General features: G+C 43.1%; 1 protein-coding gene across 1 annotated transcript; it reads right to left on the reverse strand.

Moving 5' to 3' along the window:
* Positions 1 to 3,292: 3,292 nt before the first annotated feature.
* rp1l1a (rp1 like 1a) lies at positions 3,293 to 10,450 on the reverse strand. The gene is made up of 4 exons (XM_039606672.1): positions 8,291 to 10,450; positions 6,848 to 7,816; positions 5,739 to 6,752; positions 3,293 to 4,570 (listed from the first exon to the last, which is right to left on the reverse strand). The coding sequence occupies exons 1-4, from the start codon at positions 10,448 to 10,450 to the stop codon at positions 4,145 to 4,147; spliced, it is 4,569 nt and encodes a 1,522-aa protein (XP_039462606.1). The 3' UTR covers positions 3,293 to 4,144.
* Positions 10,451 to 18,125: the final 7,675 nt, after the last annotated feature.

The raw sequence follows: 18,125 nt of genomic DNA on the forward strand, positions 1-18,125 counted from the left end.
TTGTTACACAATCAAAGTGTGTAATTGTCTCTAAAGGGCTACTAGTGGGAGTTCCTTTCACCTGTAGCTTTTGAGTTTATAGGCGTTTAGCCATGCTAGCTGTTTCTTTCTGGTTAGATGCCATGCTAACCTAAGCTAATCACCATGTAACCATAGACTTATTAATGTAAGTTTGCATTTCAATACTCTAAAGCTGGGCATTTTAACATGGGGGTCTGTGGGTATAACTCACTTTTGGAGCAAGCTTCTAGTGGCCATTAGAGGAACTGACATTTCATTGCTTTTAACACTCATTTACAGATGAGGACAGAATTATTAAACATGTCAGGGCCTTGTGCTGGCCAGTCAGTCACATTCATAGGTCTTCTGGGGGCAGTTCTTCACCGCAAGATCTGATATCTCCGTGTTGGCGTTGTTCCAACATCATAATAACGATAGTCCCGGATCAACATCGCAACTAACCAGTATGTCTGAGCATTCAACTATCTTTAGTCAAGAAGTTAGCTAATGCTATTAAAAAGTATCATTAGCAAACCAACTTTAGTAACCTAAATTTGGCTAAGAGGAAACCAAACTTGATAATATATTTATTATATCAATAAAATTAATAAAGAAAAAACTTCAAATTCTTACCATTTGTCTGACAGGAAAGTTTTATATAAAGAAGGGTATTTTTCTTCTTTTTTTACCCACATTGCAAAGCTATGACAACATGATTGGTCATGATTGTTGATCCTGGAACGAGGTTAACACACCAAAACAGGCATGTTAGATACACTGTTCTTCACCAGAAGCAACATATGTTTTGGGTTATGGTCATGTTGGAAAAAAAAGTGATGACCCATACATAGTTTTGCTGCCGACTGCTTGAGGTTTTCTTTAAAAATCTTCACATATCCTTTCTCCTTCATGATTCCTTCCACCTTGACAAGATTCCCAGTTCCGGACACACTGAAGGATCCCAACATCATAATACTCTCACCACTGTGTTTCACTGTGGGGATTGTGGTGTTATTGGGTTGTACAGCACGAAACTACTAAGTGCCTGCTGGACACGTGGCGATCGGCTGATCAAATGAATGCTGGTATTTTCTGGAGAGAAGCACGGAAGCTTGTCGATGTGGACATCGCACTCCCGGGCTCCACTCAACAAGAACTTACGAGAGGCAGCGAGGACTGGACTATGAATAAGCGCCAAGAAGCTAGATACTTTGTGTGGGTTATACTTGCATTTGATTACCAGTCATGATCAGACAGCAACAAGTTAAAGAAGTTAAAAATTTTCCTACCTGGGCAGCATTATCTCAAACGACGGTGTCTCCGATCGAGATGTCTGCTCCAGGATTGGCATGGCGTCTGGAGTTCCCTGACAGTTACAGCCTATCTGGAACTCGACTTTACTGAACACGCCGATCAAGATTCATCTGTTCAACTCCATCGTCACCCCAACCACCCTCTAGGTTAGCGAGACATGGCAATCAACAAATGCAACAATCCGTCAGCTGAACGTGCTCCAACAATGTGGCCTCCGGCGAATATTGAAAATTCTTATATTGGGACCGGATAATGAACAAAGAGGTGCTGCAAAGAGCAGGCATTCTTCCCCTAGCCGATATTGTTGCTCAACGTTGATTTCCGTTTGCAGGACACTTCCTTTGCCTACTCCTTCACTGGCCACCCAAAGTCGCCATGACATGGTTTCCACGTAGAGGGAAACGCAAAAGAGGAGGTCCTAACACCACCTGGTGCCGGACCATAATAGACGATCTGGAGCATGCCAGCGTTAACTTTGATGAAGCCGAAGCAATAGCCACTGATCGCCAACGATGGAAATCAATAGCTGGCATCGGCGCTTCATGATGTAGGAGAAACTAAAGACTAAAGAAAAAAAACCTCTCCCATCTTTCTTTAAACATAATCAGTGTCTCTATGACCAAAGAGCTTTAGTTTCATTTCATCTGACTAATAGACGTACTTCCACGATACATGCTTACATAACTGACTTGGAGTTTCAGCTCCATCAAACACTGCCGAGTTACTGAAATGTGTCCAGATTATTATAAAACATTTTGAGAATTACCATTCAGTGAATTTATTTTATTTCTGTCAGTATCATTACATTCATATAATCATTTGCTCTAAGTACATGATGTCACTTAGTGATGCTTAAGATTAGTGGACAGACAGACAGACCAATAACAGCATAGGCACACACACCTTCTTGGTACCACAAATAGGAGGCTTTTGTCAAACTAAGCAATAAGAGATAAGTGCCTCATTCTCACTGTCCTGAGCACACACTGACTGTGTGCAGAGTGTGCCTGCTCTAAAATACAGTTGAAGAGTAAGCCTGAAGCCTTTAACAGCAGCTTCGACTCATTCCAGCTTGTTTAACAGGCGTTGTGAGTCGAATGGAGAGCCACTAACTTAAGTGATCTCTTCCTCTGTTTGTGTCGATCATCCTCTGTGTAACCGTGGATACAATAAGGCATCAGTAACACGTTTCACGCTGTTGTTCCACATGGCTGGTTATGCAAACTCCGCCAGTATCTACAGCATGTAACACACACTTAAGGAGAATCCTTTACCAAAGCAGCAGAGAAAGGTTTACATCAACCTTAAATTCAGGCTGTCGTCTCCTAAAATTTCCTGCAGCTACACGCTGCACACTGTTGCTCATGGGACAAAAAGCATTTACAGTATGATCACAGTAACAGGACTACATAAATACAGTGAGGTACAGCACGGTTAAAACACATTCTTACTGTCAAGAATTCAAAGATAATACATTGTTATTAAAGTACAGTATGTATTATTTTAAGGTACCTTCAAATAGAATATTTTGACATTTTGGAAAATACAGCTGTTCACTTTCTTGCTGAGAAAACTTTTATATATACAAGCTAAATGTTAAATGAATAAAGAGTCGGAAGTTAATGAGCTTTGTTTAACTTAACACTGGAAGAAAAAGTAAACTGTGAGCTAGCTTTGTTTAGAGGACAATAAAAATGACATTAGTTTACTAGCAACTCTAAAGGTCACTAATTAGCTAAGCTAAGCTAATTCTAGCTTTGTAAATGTGTACGCTTGATAGTGCTGAGAAGTCTTCACACTAGCTCAGCAAGAAAGCAAACAAGCCTATTTTTCAAAAAAAGAATCTAATGTAAATCACATTACAGACTTGTATAGGTTTAAAATATTGACTTAACAGGTTAAAGAGTTAAACAAGTAGTTAGATAATAGGTAAGCTAGGAGATTACCTTTTTAAAATCTCCATGAAGATGACATTTTATGACTTCCTTTGTACACTTAATGACAAATTTTGACAACTAAATATATATATATATATATACATATATATATATATATATATATGATGAAGACATGGTTTGAAGAACAGTAGAGTGAATAGTTTTGGGGTTTTTCGTAGCTGCAGCGGCAGACACCACCCTCACTAACTTCTGATGCACACCCAATCATTTTGTTTTATAAGCAGGTTGAAATATGACAAAAAACCCACAGTTCATAGAAGATCTTCAAGGGTTACTTCTAGAAGGTTTTTGAGGATAAAAAATCAAAGCAAGCTGGGTGACCAAAACCCTGAGAATCCAGCACTGACTCAATGATACAGCTCCAAGAAATATTCACAGAACTGAACCGATAACCCAGTAAATAAAAGTGCCACGGCTGAGCTAACGTGTAATAAATATAAAAGGCTATTCCATTCAATACAGCAATAAATCTGTCCACTGAGCACAAAACTGATAATTCACCCACAGATACCAAGTGTTAGTTTTTCAAAAATATATTCTCATATGCCTTCTTACATACAGTTAACTTCAAAAATATACACAGATCCATTATAAACACAATTAATGTACGATAGACTGATTTCAAGTTTCATTTTGCTTTTGTAGCATAAATCAGTTTTGTTCCTCCTAAACAAGATCTGGATTAATAAAGTGCTTCAAGTTTTTAAGTGAGTCTTTAAACCTATAAAAAATGCCCATGTTGATCCAGTGTAGTCCCAGAAAGAGCAAATGATGTTTTTATAACTATGTCACTAAGTTGGGGATTCACCTGGCCAATAGTCTTTGAAAGCATCCTGAGGTGTATCCATGAATTAAAAGCTGTCCAGTTCGTCTTAACCCTCTTTCGGTTTGAGTTGCTTGACCCTGGCTGGTGACCGGCTCCTTCTCTGGCCCTTGCTACCACCTGTGGATGTGCTGTCAGCCGTTTTGGGCACTTCTATGGAGTCCACAGGATTTTGTGGGGACTCAGTGTCGATGTCCTCCAACGAGCCCGGCTGGGACTCCACTGAGGTTCTGGTGAACTGATGCAGAAGAGCACCATCCTCTCTTTTGCTTCCATTCGCCTTATCCTCTTCCTCTGGCTTGAACTCTTTAACAGCATCTTCCTCCTCATCTTTGTCTTCTCCACTCTCTTCCTTCTCCTCTGATCCCGATTTGTCGGCAGTGGTGTCGCTTGAACGTTTGCTGTCTATGTCCGAGTCTTCTGCGTCTGCCTCCTCTCCCTCGGTCATGCAGGCAGCTGGAATCGCGTCCTGCCCCTGTAGGGTTAAATGAGATAACAATAAATGATCTCTGAGCAGTTTTAATTAGATGAATTGGGCATTAGAGTGCCATCTACAAGATGGTTACATAGTACCACCAAATTAATGTGTGAGATTAAAATGAGTTAATCAGTGCAGGGAGGTGCCAATAAATAATATCACCAAACTGATCCTTAACTGGTTTCAGCTTCCGATGGAGGCAAAAATACACAGTTTAAAAGTATTTTAACATGTTGAAGCTTTTTCTGAAACTGGCAAAAGCAGCATACGTCCATCAGCGGAAGCTTCATGTTGGTGCCAAACAAAACAGATTTGTTCAGGCTCTCTAATTGGATGGCGAGATTATCTTTTCCCACAGGCTTAGAATTAGTGGTGAGGATGCAGTAGGTCAGATTCCTCTTTAAGGGACAGCGCAGTTTGTTGTTCAGGGACTCAGTGGTGTTTTAAAATAGAGTGCAAGACAATAATGCCACAGGAACTGTTATTACTTGAGTTTAAATTTTAAAGAACATTTAATGTGGGGGAACTGGTGTGTAATAATTTTATTAGCATCACCTATAGCATAAATATATTCCTAACTTGTGAAAATGTACACTGGATAGATGCTGTGATATATGTCATATATATATATATTAATAAATACTAAAACCTGGGTGTTTGCCTCACTACATCATGTAAGGCAAGCAGAGGTGGGCGGATCCATCTAATTACTGATATCTAAGCTTCGATGCCAATGCTGGTATTGGCATTAGATTGACACTAGCACGATATGATACTTCCAAGTTCAGTATGTAGCCCTGAAACAGGCAGATTTACATTCCAAGTCTCTAAAAAACCTGGTTTCAAAATACACGAGAGGCTGAAAGGTGTGTTTTGTTTAAAAGGTTAAAAGTATCACTGACCCTGTATTTACTTGTATTGGATTGATACAATAATTTGCGGTACTGCACAGCACTAAAGGGGAGAGTCTGGAGAGTCAGTCTGATCATGTTTGTTGGCCTATCTGACATCTTTGTGGTTAGACTTCCATGAGTGCAGTGTTTTTTTACTAACATGAAAGTGACTGTTGGATCCTTTAAAAGAAAAAAAAGAAAACAATGCAAGCCTTTGTATTATACATAATAATTACTGAATAAACTTCAGTAAAAACATGGTTCACATTTACCTGTGGCGAGGTTCTTTCCTCTTCAGATGCCTCCCCTTCCTGTTCCTCACTCGATTCACCCTCTCCTGTGCCGTCTTCCTCGTCATCTTCACCCTCTGCTGACGTGCTGATGTCCCTCTCTGCAACCTCCTTTGACAACGTCGACTTTTCATTTTCTGTAGTTTCTGCTGCACTATCCTCCTCTTCCTCACTTTCACCATCGGTGGTTTTTTCTTTATCGTCTACTCTCTCATCACTCTCTTCATTTTCTGGGGTTTCGCCTTTGCCCACTGACGCCTCTTTTACTGTGTCTTGGTCACTTGTCTCCTCTTCTTCGCCACTTCCTGTGTCTCCCTCATTTTCCTCTGTTTCATCTTCTCCCGTCTCTTCTTCATCCTCTCCTGTTTGCTCCTCTTCCTCCTCCTCTTGATCACTCTCTTCCTCGTTTCTGGCACACTTACACTGACGTTCTTCATCCTCCTCTCCAGTTTCTGATGTCTCATCTTCTCTCACTTCTTCGCCAGTTGTTCCTTCTTCTTCCTGCTCCTCTTTGCTTGCACTACTTTCCTCATTTCCCTCTTGTTCATCTCCTGTCTCCTCTTCTTCCCTTGCTTTACCATCATCGTTTCCTTTTTCAGCCTCTTCATCTTCCTCTGCAATCGTCTCCTCTAAAACAACAACCGCTCTGATGTCCTCTTTGGTTTCATCGTCTTCCTCTTCCTCCTGGACTACGTCTAAATTCCTCCCATCGTCATCTACAGCCGCCTGGCTTTCGTCTTCCACTGCCGCAGGCTGTGGCACGGTTGCAGGGGCTGGGCTTTTCTTCAGCTGAAGTATCTTAAGTAGGTCAAAGTCCTTCATCACCGGTGCTTCAGCCGCTAGCGGGTTCGTTTTGAAAGGCCGTGCAGCCATTTTCTTGCGAACACAAGCTTCACATGGACAGTATTCGTCGTCACTTCGCTGGTCGCTGAACTCCCCCGTCATCTCTCCGTCGCTGAGGGAATCGCCGGTCTTCACTGACTGTTTCTTCATAATCTAAAAAGACAGACAAACAAAAAAAAATTAAATCCAACTATGTATGTCATTCAAGCGGTATCTTCTACTATGAAGACAGTTTGTGGTAGATTTACCTTCAACATCTGACGTCTCTTCTCTGTTGTGGTGGACTCTCTGGAGAGATGTGTTCCTTGTGGCGGCCGAGGTGACCTACCACCTCTCCCCGCTCGACCCTGAATCTTCCTCATTTCACGTTCAATACTGCTCTGGATGCGTCGGCTCACCTCATCCCTCAGCTCGCAGATCATGGTGTCCAGGATGAGACTGTCATCCAGCTCCCATCGAACTTTGAACTCTGCCATTGCATTAATGTAGTGGTCCATAAACTGTTTTTCAAGCTTCTTCAGAAGGTGAAGTACCCACACTGGGTCAGGGTCTTGGGATGGTCTTTTGGCCAAAGGTGCTCGAAGAACAGTTGGGGGTGTGCCTGTACTAGAGTCTTCCAATGTCTCGCGCTCATTATCGGTGGGAGATTTGGAACCGTCTTTGGCAGAGGTCTTGTCTGATGACTCTGAGGGTTTTGAGCTTTCGCTTTTTTGAGGAGCTTCTTCACTTTGCACTGGTTCCTCTGCTGTGTCTGCCTTAGCTTGATCTGTGAATGTTTCCTTGTGTTCTGTCTCAATTTCTGTGTCTCCTGCCATTGCATTTCCCTCTTCCTCCTCTTCTACAATGTTCTCTGCTACCTCGTGTGCATGTAGAGATTCTCTCTCTTTTGGAGGTGTCTCATCTCCTCCTTGATTGCCATTTTCCTTCCCTGAACCTGCAGAGCCACTGCTCATACCCACCCCAGATGAGGACCTTGGTGGTGTCACCTGCTCTGGTCTGCTGTTGTTGTTCTCCTTTGCCTCCTTGGCTTCGAGGTTCCCAGGCTCTGTGAGCCAGAGGGAATGAAGGATGGCCATGATATCCTCATACTGCTGGCTGCGGCCCTTCTGTACATCACAGCCAGGGCCCAATGCAGGCTCAATGAGCTGGAGCTGGGCCAAACAGTCCAAAAGACCCCTGGCTGACGTGCTTAGTCGGCGTCCATAAACCGGAGATACCTAAGATCAAAAAGAAAACATTCAGAGATTGTAGAGTATGTTCAGTCCAGGAATTATAGTCAAATTAAAACAATTACAACTGGTTAAAAAGGAATTTCAAAATCCTGAAATTAACTGAGCAGAATTTTAAGATCTGCATTTAAGATCTAAGATCTGCGGGGGCACTGGTTGCCTGTTTAGGACTGAAGGTAGTTTATGTTAACATCCACCTCTTTTCATGTCATTTTCACATATTTGGCATATCTAACCCAAAACGAATAACTTCTAAATTTGAAAATTTGCATGTTAATTATGTATGGATCATGAACATGGTTCATTTACTAGCAAGTCAAGTACTTTCGGTTGCTCCCTTCCTCACAAGTGATCGCCACAAACTTGGCAGTTCTATGCCGGATGCCTCTGGTGATGCAACTTTATATCTATAGCTCTGTTTAGCAGAATATGTTTTCTGTCACAAAAAAGTAACTGGCTTACCTCGGGCATACTCCTACATCGGCCCAGAGAAGAACTTAGAAGAACTTTCATCACAGCTGCAGAAGACTGCCAGCTTCTAGGCAGAGCCTCACTTTGTAATAGTAGAGCACTAGGGCGACCAGAAGTCCCCTCTGCATCTCCTGAAGTTGGATCTGAGCCCTTCTCCTCCTGTGCTAGCTCACATTTAGCTTCATCTTCTTTCTCTTCATCCTCTTCAGGGTCACCTTTTTCCTCCACTTCTAACTTCTGACCTTCAGGACTCTCCTGTGCTAACTCTCCTCCAGGTATCTCTTCCATTTCCTTTGGCCTCAGCTCTTCCTCATTAAACTCATCGCCAAGTGCTAGCATGCTGCTATTAGCAGGAATACTTCGCAGCCAGTCACTAACAACCTCACTGGGAGACGTGTTGGGCAAACAGGCAGGTGTCAGTTCCTCTCTTTTATCCTTCTGATTGCTGCTTCTTTGACACATTCCACTTTTCTTGCTCTTGGACGTGTCACTGGACTTACTGGCTTTAGATTGTCGGCTGCATGGGCGTGCTGCAGCCATTGTTTCCTTTAGCAAGTCAGCAGCAGACAGAGATTGAGACAAAGTGCTTTCACTGCACATCTCTACTTTGCTGTGTAAGGGACAGGGGCTTGAGGACTTGATAGGGGTTCCTTTCTTCAGAGAGCTGGCCATTTTGACACTACCACAATCGCTCCCTGTGCTAAATTTGGACTTACATTCGACCTGATCTTTTTCTTTACTCTGATCTGAAGCTAAAGCTGCCGACTTAGCCCTGAGGCAACAGGGACTTGGGGAGGAGATTACTTTATTGTATGCAGTGTCTTCTTTCTGTTTGGCCTCACTAGCTGCTCTAGTGTTTTCTTGATTTTCTGTGCCATTATTTTCTGAGTTTCCAGGAACTGTTTTTGCTGTTGTGTTTGCAGAGGATTTAATCTGGACTTTCGCACCTGCTGATGACATTGCAGATGAGTTCCTGTCGTTGCTACCATTTGTCACCGGAGCAGACGTCATAATTTCTGTTTCACTGCCATTTCCAACTCTGGTTGAGCTAGCATTAGCATGTTTTTCTTTAGACTTACAGTTGCAAGAAGACTTGTTAGACCTGCTGCTTCTGACTGAAATTGTACTTGCTGCTTTTTCTGTCTTTTGCAATCCATTTTCTTCACCTGGAGTTTCAATAGTTGGGATATCCACTGCTGAACCACTCTTCCTGCCAGTACTGTTGGATTTTTGAGAAACGGTGGACCCCGTTATCTCCACGTCCTCCTTCATGGTGGAAACCTCTGGGCTTTTGGGGAGACTGGGAGTTGATGTCTTTGCCCGGCCCTCGTCATTGCTCTCAGCACTTCTGTGAACACAGACGCTAGACTTCCCACTGTCTGAGTCAGATGTTTCTTCAGGTAACCCAAGAGAGACCGATTCTGTTGAGTTCTGACTCAAAGGATGGTCTGTGCCTCCTGATGACAGGGCGCTGGCTGCTCGCTCAGAAGCATTCTCACTTTTCACCTCGAGCTTCACCTCTTTATCCTTGTTCTCCTTTTCTGTCTTTGCCTCATCAAACTCTGAAGCAGCTCCACAGCAGCATCTGGATTTGCCAGATTTAGCAGAGCTCGCGGAGTGAACTGACAAGACACTGGGCCCTCTTGTGTCTCCAGCATCAGAGCCATTCAACAACTGCTGCACAGGAGACTTGGTGGATGCAGCTGAAGCGTCGGGAGAGCGCATCCGTGGCGAACGTGTTCGCTTAGGTGAGAGCGTTTGGACATTAGATTTAATTTTTGGTGCACTCTCATTTGTTACCTCTTTGTCTCCATCCGCTGTTTCAATAATAGCAATATCCATTTTTCCATTACAATTTGACTTTTGAGATACTGTAGATGAAACATTTGATCTTCCTGATGCAGCACTTGGTGCTCTCTCATTTGTCACATTTTCCTCGTCATCAACTGTAGGCGTTTTAATGGTGACAACATTTGCACTTGAATTTGATTTATGTGAAATGTTGGACCTTACTGAAGATTTTGACTTGGCAGACATGACACTTTCCACCCTCTCCTGATTCTCTTTAGCTTCACTTGGAACTGGAGATGCAGTTGTGTGATTTGACTGATGGGACTTGGAGGACTTGGCACTAGGGGCTCTGTCCACCATGTCATCTCCCTCTATCTTTGTACTGTGAGGCTTTGCAGAGGAAGCTGATTTATGGGCTAAAATACTAGCAGCTCGCTTCTCAGCTTTTTCTGTTTTGTGTACTATTTCGGAGTCTGATTCTGTGTTTTGATTACTGTCAGATTCATGAGATTTGGAGGACTCTGCACTGGGTGCCCTCTCGTTATTTACCAGTTTAAGTTTGTTCTTTTTTTCTTCAGCTTCATCTGTTGTCTTTGAGCCTGAACATGTCACCATTTCATTGCCATCACATTTAGACCTGAATGACTTTGTAGACTTAGCAGACTTGTCCGATTTAACTGACGTGCCAGACATTTGACTTGGCGCTCTTTCTTCTCCCTCTCCCCCAGCCTCTGAGGCTTTAGTGGACTTATGGGATTTAATAGACTTGGCAGACAGGTTGGACTTTGATGACATTGCACTTGTTGGTCTTTCCTCTACCTCTGTTTCTGTTCCTTTTCCAGTTACCTCTATGGTAGCTTCAACTCCTGTCACTTTTGCACAGTTACTGCAAGTCGACCTCTGAGATATGCTGGACTTTACAGAAATATTTGAGTTTGTTGATCTAGCACTATCAGGTCTTTCAGCCTTTCCAGCCTTTGCAGAAACCTTTGACTTCACAGAGAGGCTACTGGGAGCTCTGTTGTTTGGGTCATGCTCTTCTACAGCTGGATTGTCACTTTGGGATGTGCCTTTAGCTCCTGACTGACAGGTGGAGTTACGAGACTTGACTGATGCATCAGTCTTAGCTGAAACACAAGATTTGGCTGACAAGGAGCTGACTGCTCTTTCTACAGTGTTCTCGCCCACTGCTGTCTCCTTTGAACTGATGTCAGGAGCTTCACTTGTGTGTTCAGACTTGCTGGACTTTGCAGACTGATTTGACACTACGCTGAAGCTTCTCTCGTCCTCTTTTTTTGCACTAATATCAGTGCTGCCCTTACAGCCAGAGTTGTGTGATCTATTGGACCTGTGGCTTGTAGCTGAAGTAGCACTGGGAGCCCTTTCTTTCTCTTTTTGTGTTGCCTGAGGACTGGATGTTCTAGACATGGCACTGGATACTTTGCCCTCCAAGATATTTGATGTGGCAGAGAGGCGTCCATTATTGGTAAGGTTGGTTTTGTTGGATTGGGTAGAAACATCTGAGGCAGCATCATCACTGTTAGGAAGGGGGGAGGCTTGGTTGGAACGATTGGTTCTCTGTGATTCCCTGCCACCGGAAACAGAATCGACCTTGCGTTTGCAGCCCCCGCAATTTGGACACACGCTGGATGTCGCTGACTTTTGAGAGCTTGCTGAGAGTCCTGTGTGACCTGACAAGCCACTTACAGCTCTCTTTATCCCTTCATCATCATCACAGGCCCCTCCTTCCTCTGATTCTGGCATCCTGGTTACGCTTATTTTAGATGTGTTGCAAGGGACTTGATCTACCTCATCTGGGCCAGCTGAGCATACGGCAGCTTCTCCACAGAGACAGGAAGAGGCTGCCGACGCCGCCCTGCTTCCTAGCTCTTCCTGCTCCTTGTGTTTGGTAGAGTGGAAAGAATTGGCTGAGACGTCGTTTGTGGGCTTTTCGTGCAGTTGAGTTTCAGGGGTTGGGGACGGTTCATTGCTATGGCAACACCGCGAGATGCTTGGTGGCAGATCATCGTCCTCATCATCTTCATCCTCTTTCAATGACCGAAGGACATGTGAGGAGCTGCTGACTGCTGACGGCGGGCGATCTTCTTCGTCCTCAGCTGACTTTCTGCTGAGCGGTTGAAGGTTACTGTCCGAGACAACCACTTCACTTCGACTGCAACACCGGCTCACCTTGTGTACCTCAATATGGGTGTCTCCATCCTGCTCTACCTCTAATCTGTGCTCAACCTGCTCGGTTACACACATTTCCTCTTGGACCAGTTGGCTCTGCTCTGAACCCGAGCCACCCCCACAGCTGGAGAGCCGTGCTCTGCAGCGCACCACCCTTCTTGAATTGCACGATGAGGAAGAGCTAGAAGAGTGCGTATGTCTCATCATACTGTGGGTGTGGCTGGGTGCATGTGGGGGTGGAACAGGAGCTGATTTATGGCTGTGTGCAGGGTTTTCCCATAAGTCGTACTGCTGTTCATGCCTCTGGTGGCAACACGGGCAGCGGTTCCCTTCCAACTCGCACTGCAGCGGCTGGTTGGAATAGTCCACCCCGTCCTGATCAAAGGATGTTGAATCAGGGTCAGAACAACTTTCTGACTGGCCCTGCTGGAGATAATGAGGCTGAGCCTGACTTAGAGGGCAACATTCATTGCTCAGAGATGGAGACTTTTTAATTTGAGTGGACCACTGAAGGGTCTCGTCATTCTGGAGGTGAAAACGCACCCTCATCTCCACCGAGAGGCTGCCATCTTTATTTACCAGAACACGTTTTTCAATGTCATCATTCATAATGGCTGGCTTTCCCTGGGGGCATGCGGTGACACCATTGCCATATGACTTTTCAGAGGAAAAAGAGAAACGTGCTGAGCGGTTTGAGGAATCAGAACGAGGGTGAATGATGCTCTTTTTGGTTTCCAGACCAAAGTTAACTGAAAGAAAAGAGAAAAGTACAATATTTAACAATATTTATTCCCTCTTTTTCTTGTACCTTTTAAAACTTCTATGTCTGTTGTTAACTTGCCCAGTTGTCTAAAAAACTCACCATTTTTCTTGCTTTCATGTCCTTCGCTGTACTCACTAGCTCTGGACTGAGCTCCATGAGGTGGGGACCTTACTCCTTGAGTAGCAGGGGATCGTGCCCCATTTCCAGGAGTCCGGGGACCCAGACCAGGGAGTTTCTCTTCTGAACTTTTCCTAATAAAGTTTATCAGCAAGGGGCTGAAGGCTTCCCGGCCAACACACACCAGCACACCTGGACAAGTCATCAGGCTTTGAACGCTGTCAATCTGGAAAAAATTCACCAGAGTCAACAGTTTTCACTAAAATGAGCAACCTTTGCAAAGCTATACTATGCAAATTCAAATAGATATAACTTTTTACCCTGCGTCCCTCTACAGTGTAGATCTTGCGGACATGAAACTGCATCACTTCGGACACCTCATCTAAAAAAGCTCTCAGGCTCCTGGCTGTCCTTCTGCTCAGGACCACGCTCCTCCTCATCCCCGGTTCGCTGTTCTTCACCAGCAAGATCCGTCGCTGTCTGTAAGGCATATGCAAGTGGCCAGGTGGTGTTGCGGATGACGTTTCAGGCCTCTGGGGCCTCCGGTTGTGATGGTACCAGATGCCTGAGTGTTTGTTGACCAGCTCCATGTTTACTGGCTTTGCCTGGCGTCGGTCAGAGCAGAGGTAGCAGCCACCATCCTGGAGCTGCTCCAGGTGTTTGATGGTGTGAGTGCCACGAGGGGTGGTCACAGTCCGCACACCAAATGGCAGCGGCACCTGTGCACAAATTGTACATAAATATCAAATGTGACTATTGATCTGTCTCTATCTTGTATCCATGTATTGCTCTCCCTACATTGTATAAAGCACTGCTGATCAGGACAAGCGCCGTTTTAACCACTTAACATCCACCAGGTCAGTGATGACCCATCTAGGGTTTGTTAAATATCCACCCCATTTTGTAGGATTTTCAATTGTTTGGAACATGTAATGACAAAGTATATGGGATTTAATTTGAAATAAACAGTTCCTGAAAAATTGCTTATTTATCATGTGGCTAAAGCAAAACCCAACCCTAACCTTTGATTAGCGTGGATGTTAAGAAGTGAAAAGACCTGCATCAGGAAAGTCAAAGCCACATACAGCCCACTTATATCTTAGTGGGCCAGATGAGTGAAACTATGTGATAAATGTATAAAATTACAGAAAATGTTGTGATAGTTCATTGCTCAGACTGTCCTGTAATTATAAAGCATAATGTTTTCGTTAATTGACAGAAAATGTCTGTTCTTGTGTTTTCGTTTTGTTTTTTACACTGTGCTATTACTTTTGTGTAGTATGGATGGTCATGAGAGAGGTCTTTATCAGTAGGAAATGCTTAAATACAGTTAAAAGTCTAAAATGTATACATTTATATCCTACTTCACATTTTTCAAAGCTGTCCAACGGTCATATTGGAGTCTTTTACTCTTCAGTTCTGGTCCCCAGGCCTAATGTTTGACACCCCTGACCTATATGCATGCATCTAAGCGTTCAGTTTCAAAAGAAGTCTCTACTATAGTTCATCTAACCTTTTGAGAAAGGTCGTCCAGCAGGGCATCAAAGCATTTGAAGCTGCGCTTGTGGATGGCCATCCTGACGCCCCCAAACTGGCTGTCACCACTTTTGTAGAATGTGATCCGTTTGGCTGGGGTGGTTGAGGTCACGTGAGCGGGGCGCGAGTTGGAAGGGGGCGGGGCAGGGATGGGGAATACATGTTTAAATGGGGGCCGGGGGTTCCACAGCCCTGTCTGGACCGAATGCATGCTGTGGTCTCACATACACCTGGGAAACACACAAAGATAAGAACATGTTTGTTTTTTCTGCAGGTTACTGTTTATTTTTCTGGTCCCATCAGTGCTAATCACACTCACAAGAAGAACAAGTCTTAATCAGGATGTTTAATGGGGGATTTAGGACAGGACATCCGCTGAAAGGACTAGCTGACATTGGTGGGAAAAACCTTCTGTATCATTTACAACTAAATTCTAATAATAAGATGTCACTTTTTTACCTGCTGAGGTGAATGTGTTGTTTTCTGCTGTTTAAACAGGCAAAAAGACCAAAACTCGTAATGATTTTCTAGAAAAAGACATTTACCTGGATTCCTTCAAAATATTCTGTGCAGTGCCGCCCCCCCCCCAATCATTTATGATCATTGATGATCATTGATCAGTTTCAATTTTGAATTTTGAATATGAACTGCAAATCCTGCAAATGTATCAAAGTTCAACAAAAACTAGCCACATACTTTAATGTAAATTAACAAGCTAAACTGTAGACAAATGCTAAATTTACATGGATGCTAAAGGCAGAGCTTTGCACAGGGAGCTATTTTTATTAGCGTGGCCTAGGACACGTATAGAAATCCTGTTTGGAACAGACATAAAAAGTTTCTGCCCTGCTTCTGGAAAGGCAGCATCAATCAGCTTACATAACATAGGCTGAGTATTTCATTTAGCTTTTTTCTCTAGTTTTACAATACATGGATGAACATAGATGAACACAACAAATAACTACTTGTTAGTTTTGAGTTTTGATGGGTTTCAGGTCTGTATCGTCACATACGTATATTAGCTTATATAATACATAAAGTTATAAAACCACATGCTAATATCACGTGTATGTTGAAAGATCTGCTGTGGCGACCCTTAAATCCTTCAGCATCAAGACAAATATCACTTTTTCTACTCAGTACATGTGGTCACAATGTGCCTCTTGATTGTTTCCTGTAATGTCTTCCGATAGGCTTAGCAGGCTTTTAAGTCTTATGAGGCTAAATCAGTGTTGACTTCTTAATGCCTCTTTAGCTCAGTCTTTCCTAATAACATTACATCAAACATATCATTTAAAATCTATGGAGGGAACAGTTAACCCAACATTTAGGCACACGTTAAACAAGTTTCAGTGTAGAACAGCAGAAATAAAACTCACTGTAACATTTATTTTACACTTGAAACTGACTCAGTCAATCTCACATAACTTATTCTGGCTTTTTTCTGAAATGGACAACAAAGTTGCTTTTGATGTGCAACATTAAAAGCAACCACTGAAGCTGTGGGAAAGTGATTATGCTGTGGGACTAAAGGGAGGTCTTAGGCTTACAGCTATGCTGACGTCCACTGTGCACTAAGCAAGTTTTTCCAGCAAAGAGGCAAGTTAATCCAAGCAAATGTTAGCTTAACAGACACTTAAACACATTCGGTTAGTGTTTCATTATCACCCTCTGCTTCTTTCTCACTGCCACTCAAGATTTAATGGAATCAATATGTCAGATTTTAGAAATGGAATAAAGGAATATTTTCACTTTCTGTTAAACTCATCTAGTTTCTTCAGGTCTATTTTTAGAGTTAATTACAAATACTTCTTAAAAACTTTTTTTTTTTTTTTTAGAAAAACACCAACAGTCCCAGTTTATATATGACAAACAAAGCTTAAAGTTCTCACATTTAAGCGGAATAAATGACTCATCTGTTAAATGAAAAGCTGTGGACCGACTGCTCGATGGAGTGATCACTTCATATCTAACACACCGATTTTTCTTTCCAATACAAAACTCTGACTCACATATATTAGCCTTTAACACATTACACTGAACCAAACCATTAACAAGTAACAGCATTGTAGGTTTAAGCCTTTTCAACATTTTAGATGAAGCTCTATTATTTTCCCATGAAAACATTATTATAGCAGATTTTTGTTTGCACGTTTAGAATCTTTTTCAAATGATTTGAAGATGCTTACCATTGTCGTAAAAGAACAGAAGAATGACTGCTACCACTAATTAACAACCACTTTTTCCATGCCATATGTATTAGTTGCACTACTCACATATTCAGGAAGCATGGTCCAAAGAGGTATGGAAAGGCTGAAGAGAAATTTGTGGATATCTAGTCAGACCAGGAGACTGGTTTGCAGTATTTGTGCAAAAGTGTGTATGGTGGCGATCCCCGAGTCATACGTGTACATATACAGCAAAGTCCCTGATTCCACTCCAGCTCTCAGGGTAAAATGGCAGATGGGCAAGAGGAGGGAGGAAGGGAGTGGGGGTGGAGAGAGGAGAACTGAGGAGATAGGAGAAGACAGGAGGGGTGAGGCTAAGGATAGAATGAAAAGCCTGCTTAAGAACCTCTGTGTGTGTGTGGGAGAAGGAGGGGTTGCTATGGTGAGGCCAAGACGGTAATAAGGCAAGTGATGCTCTTATGCATGCCGCACCTGAGCAGGAGAAGACGCATATGCTAATTTGTAGTTGTGAGGTTGAATTATTGAGATTGAATAGAAATATTAATAAGCAAGTGGCAAATACATCAAAGATGGTTAGATTGTTAGTGAAATTATAGTTTGAATTATGTCAACATGAAAGTTACAGGAAGCTGAAGGACAAAGTTAGGTAGATAAAGTCTTCAAAAAAAGTCCGAAGTCTGACGTAGATAAAGTCAGATAAAGGCAGTCGGTTTTCACATTCTGATTGCAGAGTTGGTGCAGAGGCCACAGGTTTTAGCACATATAACCCCCTCTATCTGTGTCTTCCTCACACACAAGGATCTAGTTGGAGGATTGTAATTACACACAGTCTGTCTAACAGCAGGGTTCCTCCTGTCTAGAAATCCCTGAAACCACCAACTGCTGCCCTGGAAAAAAACCCCTCTAATACTACTGACAGAGTGGCAGGAAATCTGTAATGAGCCAATCACGACCAGCTGATTTTCTCAGTCTGGCAAAGCACCATCTCACAAACCCAGAAAGGGAAAGAGCAGCAGCAAGACCCAGCACAAAACCAGCACCAGAGACAACAGATGTGGCACTGATTAGGCTGGACACAGCATGAAAGGAGGAGCTGGAGGGCGAGGTGGGTTGCACAGCGGCTTGCAGAAAGAAAAAAAAAAGTATTTATCTACTAGGTATTCTTAATGATAAATCTGAATGTTGTGTATTGCTTGCCCTGTGTGGGTAAGGGGATGGCATATCATTTATATCCACAGTT

The sequence above is a fragment of the Oreochromis aureus genome, linkage group 23, assembly GCF_013358895.1.
Source record: "Oreochromis aureus strain Israel breed Guangdong linkage group 23, ZZ_aureus, whole genome shotgun sequence".
Taxonomy (NCBI): Eukaryota; Metazoa; Chordata; class Actinopteri; order Cichliformes; family Cichlidae; genus Oreochromis; species Oreochromis aureus.